Genomic DNA, 6,316 nt, shown 5'->3' with positions numbered 1-6,316 from the left:
CAGCAAACTGAGCAGCAGGAAGTGCGTAGCAGCAAAATAAGCAGCAGCAAATGCGTAGCAGCAAAATAAGCAGCAGCAAGTGCGTAGCAGCAAGCTTTGTGGGTCACTTGAAGGCAGCGAACGTGCACGTCTTCAGGTGTATAGACACTGTCGATCTCGGCAGATAGAAAACGAATCCCCCGCAGCAGCAGCAGCAGCAGCAGCAGCAGAGCAGCAGCAGCAGTAGCAGGTGCGGTCCCTGCACATGGTCCTGCCGCTGCAGCAGCATTTGCTGGTGCCGCTGGTGCTGCCCGGGCTGCAGCAGCAACGTCTGCCTCTGCTGCTGCTGTGACTGCTTCCACAGCTGCTGCAGCGGCAGCGGCAGCCGCTGCTGGAGCACCAGCTGCTGCGTTAGGGCTGCACATGCCAGCTGTACGGATTGTAGCAGCCTTGCTGCTGGTCCTGCGGGTACTGCAGCTGCTGCTGCGCGGGCAGCTGCAGCACTTGCTGCAGCGGCTGCAGCGGGGGACTGTAGAGCGACGTGGCTTCTACACAGTTGACGGGCGGGCTGTACTGGTGCTGCTGCTGGTGCTGCTGCTGGTGCTGCTGCTGCTGCTGCTGGGGCACATAGAGGCCCCCCATGGGCGCGTGGTGAACGGGGCTGTATGCATGGAGCGTGTTGGGGCGTCCTGCTGCAGCAGCAGCAGCAGCAGCAGCAGCTTCTGGAGGGCTGTGGAGAGGGCTGGTGGGCTGCGGGTGCGCGTGGGGCTGGGCCGCAGCAGCAGCAGCAGGGCTGGGCGCATGCAGCGCAGCAGCAACGAGGTCCCTGAAGCTCTTGTCAATGGCGTTTTTGACGTCGCGGTAAGACAGCAGCAGCAAACTGTTGGCTGCGTCGGGAGCCATCAGCAGCAAAGTGTCGGGGGCCCCCAAGTCGCACTTGTGCATTGCATGCAGCACGTGGCCCAAGTCCAGCACGGGCTCTCCCTGCTGCCCCTGCTGCAGAAACAAATAGTCTCTAAAGAGCCGCACAATATATCTGTCTCCAACTTCTCCCCAGCTGCTGTCGGCCCCCAGGGGCCCCCGCGCAGCAACAAAGTTCAGTTTGCAGAGCAGCAGCAGCAGCCTGCTGCGGCTCAGCTCGCGGAACAGCAGCGCCTCGTACCCGTCCAGCAGCGCCTCTTCCTGCTGCAGCAGCGGCACCAGCTGCCCCGCGTAGCTCTGCAGCAGCGCCCCCGCGCTCCACAGGGGGGCCCCCCCGGAGGGCCCCCACAGCAGACTCAGACACAGACACTTCAGCTCGCTGCTGTAGCAGCAACGGCCCATCAGCTCCCGCACCCCTGTCGGAGATGACGCGGCCTGCAGCCACCAGCAGCAGCAGCAGCAGCAGCAGCAGCGGCAGCAGCAGCAGCGGCGGCGGTGGGACGCGAGAACAGGCAGCAGCAGCAAAGCGGCCGGGAAAGCGGCTGCAGCAGCAGCAGCAGCTATCGACACTACCCACTGAAGCAGCAGCAGCAACGAACTAGAAACAAGTCTGCTGCACCGTCCAGTAGATGCACGGGAAACAGCAGCAAAACAGACACAAGACGGAACGCCCATGCAGCAGCAGCAGCAGCAACAGAGACAAAAGAGGAGACCCAAATGCAGCAGCAGCAGCAAAAGAGATAAAAGAGGAGACGCAGCTACAGCAGCAGCAGCTGCCTGAACCCTGCTGCAGGCGCTGTTTGCCGGAGGCTACATTACGGATTTTGGCGAAGTCCACGAGACATTTGAAATTACATTTGTGACAAAATGTCCATTTGCATGCAACTGCAGCAGCTGCGATCTTAAAAGACCCAAATACGTGCAAAATTCCATTTTGCAGATTTCGGGCAAAGTTTGCATCCGTGGGAACGCAGCTAGCCGCAAATGTTGCATAAATTTGATTTATTTGTTTAATTTCACAATTAAAATTATATTTTAACTATATTTTTGGGTTATTATTCATGAATTTTGCACAAATTGCGCAAGTTCGGATGCCTTTGCCTTCGAACGGAGTTGCGCGCTTCTTTCGACTGAGGTGCACGTACACCCCAGCAGCCCTCAACCCAACAGCCACAGCAAAAGAAAGGAAACTGCCGCAAGCAGCAAGAAGATTTAAAAAGAAAATTAAATAAAAAGAAACAAATGAAATGACAGAAAAGGAGAAAAAGAAAGAAAAAGAGGAGCAGCAGGAACCCCAAACAAAAAAAAGAGAAACGCCAAACAAAGGAGCGAAGGAAAAACCCACAGAACTGCTAAACACTAAACCCTAAACCCTATACCCTAAGCCCTAAACCCTAGGCCTTGACTCGTGAGGCTTACTGCACTGCCGCAGACGAGGGTAAGGATGAGCTTGCCCAGCAGCATCAGGTCTCTTTGCTGCCTTTCTTCCAAAGTCTCTTCTGCAGCAGCAGCAGCAGCTGCTGCTGCGGCTGCTGCAGTGCTGCTAGCGGGTGGGATTCCTCCTGGGACATTCGCTGCAGCTGCGACAGCCGCCGCTGCCGCTACAGCAGCAGCAGCGGCGCGCTGCTGATGGTGCTGCTGCTGCTGCTGCTGCTGCTGCTGCTGCAGCGTGGCGTCCAGGATGCCGCAGCAGCTGAGGCGCACCCGCAGCCGGTGGGAGAGGAGGACCTTGGACGGCTGCAGGGCCCCGTAAGCCAGCCTGCAGCAGCAGCAGCAGCAGCAGCAGCAGCAGACCTGCAGATGCACGCAGTACCCTTGCTCCTGTTGTTAAAGCCCACATGCATGCACGTTTTGCTGCAGCACTTTCCCCGCGCCCCAGCTGCACGGGTCCAGCTGCACGGACACCTGCGAGCGCCACGGCTTACGAGGATTTAGGGTTTAGGGTTTAGGGTTTAGGGTCTGGGGTTGAGGGGCAAGAGCGCGTGGGGGCTGCGCCTTGCGGTGTACGTACACCCGGGGAAGTGTGGGGCCGCTCACTGGTTGGAGTGTATGTGCTGCAGCGCGAGAAGAATTTGAAGAATAATTTTCCAAAGAGTTATTTCATTAATAGTTTCATTTTTGGATTCTCCGGAGACAAAAGTTTCTTCTAAAGTGTAGGCGTTGGGAATATAGTCGGAGACAAAGCCCACGCTGCTGCTGCTGCTGCTGCTGCTGCGGCCCCGCAGCAGGCCCAGGCCCCCGCCCTCGCCGTCGCTCTCGGAGCTGCTGTCTGCTGCTGCAGCGCCGCCGCCGCCGCAGAAGCCCTTCCAGCTGCTGCTGCTGCTGCTGCTGCTGCCAGCAGCAGCAAACAAACTCGACATGCATGCAGACAAATCTGCTGTTGCTATTGCGTGGCGCACCGGCACTAAGTTCGGGTGAGACGAAGACACCGGCGCCCACCGCTGCACTGCTGCCTGCGCATGCAACACCCCACAAACCCTGCTGCTGCTGCTGCTGCTGCTGCTGCTGGTGCTGGTGGCCCCATACTCGGGCAGCAAATCAGCAGCGACAAAGCCCGCACCCACAGCAAGCTCGACGGGAACGACAGCGCTGGCAGCGATCGCAGCAGCCGCAGCAGCGGAAGCAGCAGCAGCAGCAGCATATCCTCACTGCCAGCTCGAGCAGCAGCAAACAGTCACACTTACAACTATGCTGCACATGCAAATTGCACTACAGCAGTCCCTGCAGCAGCACTAGGAACCGCACAAACTCAACAAAAGCGGCAGCAGCAGCAGCACGAATTTGACAGCAGCAGCAGCAGCAGCAGCAGCGCCAATTTAACAACAGCAGCAGCAGCAGCAGCAGCAAGAGAGTTCACCTTGACTAGGTCAAAAGAAGAAATGGGGTAAAATGCAATGAGCCTAATGACATAGGCGTGGGGGTCATCGAGGCAAAGAGCTTTGAAGCAAACTGTGGGGTAGCCGCATGCAAGGGAGAGGCAGGGCAGCTGCAGCTGCTGCTGCTGCTGCAGCTGCTGCAGCACGAGCCGCTGCCGCTCCAAGCTCTCCTCCGAGTCCAGCAGCAGCAGCGAGTGGTACCGTCCCTGGACTACCTCGGGCACGACGAGCCTTGCTGCGAGCGGCTGCTGCTGCTGCTGCTGCTGCGGGAACCTGCGCCGCTGCTGCTGCTGCTGCTGCTGCTCGTACAGCAGCGCGTCTTGCTGTGACAGCTGCAGCAGCAGTCGCTGTACATGTGCTTCCCGCTGCAGCTCGCAGGGAGGAGACACTGGAGCCTTTGAAGCCTCGAAATTGGGGAAAGCTGAGGGCCCGAAGCGGGGCAGCAGCGGCAGCTGCTGCAGCAGCGGCGCTGCAGCGGTGTGGGGCCCCACAGGGTCACTCGGCAGCAGCAGCAAACCCTCCTGTGCATGCGCTTCGTTGTCGCTGCTGCTCTCCGGCACTCCGAGAGGAGCTCGCCGTGCTGCTGCTGCTGCAGCAGCAGCAGACAAAAAAAAACGCTCGGGGAAAGACGCGGGCTGCACAGATGGCGGAGCGAAACCCTGTTGCTGCTGCGCCTGCTGCTGCTGCTGCTGCTGCTGCTGTTGCTGCTGCTGCTGCTGCTGCTGCTCTGGCACCTGCTCCTCCTGCTGCCGGTAGTCATTCAAGGGCAGCTCGTGCTGCTCTTCAAGCCGCTGCTGCTCAAAATTGTGCGCTTTCAGCAGCTGCTGCTGCTCCTCGAAATCATGTACCTGCGACCGTTGCTGCTGCTGCTGCTGCAGCTGCTGCTGCCCGAAATGATACACCTGCTGCTGCTCGAAAGCATTCACCTGCTGGTGCGGTTGCTCTTGCTGCAGTTGCTGTCGCTGCTGCTGGTCCTCCACGCGTCGTTCCCGTTGCTGTTGATCCAGCTGTTGCTGCTGCTGCTGCTGCTGCTGTTGCTGCTGCTGCTGCTGCTGCTGCTGTTGCCGCTGCTGCTGATGCTGGCTACAGGCGGGTGAGGAAACTGTGGGCGTGGCTGCACCCTGTATTGCAGCTGCTGCTGCTGCTGCCCTTGGCGGCGTTGCCGCTGCTGCAGATGCAGCAGTAGGTGTTGCTGCTGCTGCTGCTGCTGCACTGCGTCTGCTGCCTTTATTGCGAGGGCGACGGTCCCCAGATTGAGGTGTACGTACAGCTGAAAGCAGCAGCAAGTCATCCTGAACCCTAAACCCTAAACCCTAAACCCTAAAACTTAAACCTAGACCTTAAACCCTAAACGCTAGAGCCTAAACCCTAACCTTAAACCCTAGCCCTAAACCCTATCCCCAGGCTTCTGACAGAAACCCTAAACCCTAAACCCTAAACCCTCCACTCTAAACCCTAAACCCTAAAGCCTCCAGAAGAAGACAACAGAGGGCAGCAGACACACAGAAGGAGAGACAGGAAGCAGCAGCGGGAAAAGCAAATAGTTAATTAAATTAAATTAATTAATTAATTAAATTAATTAATTAATTAATTAAATTGATTTATTTAATTAATAGAAAGGCAGCAAAACACTAATAAGTACATAAAGGCAAAGGCACGCAGCAGCAGCTGCTAAGCCGCTGCGGCGGGGACGGGCCTGCGAGCCTACCTTGCTGCTGCTGCTGCTGCTGCTGCTGTCTTTGCTCTGGCGTCTGTGGCTGCTTCTGCTGCTGAGTAAGCTGGCGCTGCTGCTGCTGCTGCTGCTGCTGCCTTTCGTGCTGCTGCTGCTGCTGGCGCTGCTGCTGCTGCCCTGGCCCAGCCCGCGTTGCGGAGACCTGGGGGGACCCAACTGAAGCTAAGCCAGGAATATATGCACCTCGCTGCTGCTGCTGCTGCTGCTGCTCGTGTTGCTGCTGCTGCTGCCGCTGCTGAGTAACTCCAGCTGTGGACTTCCGCCGCGAGGATGCCGCAACGGCAGGGCCGCTGCCACTGCAGCTAATGCTACTGCTGCTGCTGTTGCTGTTGCTGCTGCTGCTACTGCTGCTACTGCTGCTGCTGCTGCTGCTGCTGGCTCCCGCTGCAGCAGGTCGGCCGGCTACCCCTCGTGCGCCACCACCCCCACACCGCGGCATGGCAGCAGCTGCAGCAAGCAGGCGCTGCTGCTGCTGCTGCTGCTGCTTCTGGACCGAGGCGTTTGCTGAGGTGCCTCACGGATCACTGCTGTGGCGGCTGCTCCTGCTGCATCTGCTATTGTCGCTGCTGCTGTCGTTGCCGCTGCTGCTGTCGTTGCCGCTGCTGCTGCTGCTGCGGCTGTTTTTCCTGCTGCTGCCGCCGTTGCTGCTGTTGCTACCGCTGCTGCTGCTGCCACGGCTGTTGCTGGTGCTCGCGCTAGCGCAGCTACTGGCGCTGCAGCTGCTGCTGCTCTTGCTGCTGCTGCCACCTCCAGCAATGCAGCTGATGCTGCAACTGTTGCAACTGCTGCAACTGCTGCTGCAGCCGCT

The 6,316-nt window shown here is 58.8% G+C and overlaps 1 protein-coding gene across 1 annotated transcript; it reads right to left on the bottom strand.

Annotated features, from left to right (window-relative positions):
- Positions 1-390: 390 nt before the first annotated feature.
- On the bottom strand, positions 391-5,947 carry ETH_00030205 (Poly(A) ribonuclease subunit, related; the record flags this gene model as incomplete). Its single annotated transcript, XM_013373503.1, has 5 exons — positions 391-1,335; positions 2,320-2,659; positions 2,938-3,353; positions 3,758-5,046; positions 5,485-5,947. 5 exons carry the CDS (start codon positions 5,945-5,947, stop codon positions 391-393), a joined length of 3,453 nt encoding a protein of 1,150 aa, XP_013228957.1.
- Positions 5,948-6,316: the final 369 nt, after the last annotated feature.

This window comes from Eimeria tenella, genomic scaffold (genome assembly GCF_000499545.2).
Source record: "Eimeria tenella Houghton genomic scaffold, Eth_scaff15, whole genome shotgun sequence".
In the NCBI taxonomy this organism is placed as follows: domain Eukaryota; phylum Apicomplexa; class Conoidasida; order Eucoccidiorida; family Eimeriidae; genus Eimeria; species Eimeria tenella.
This window is presented reverse-complemented; position numbering and strand designations above follow the sequence as displayed.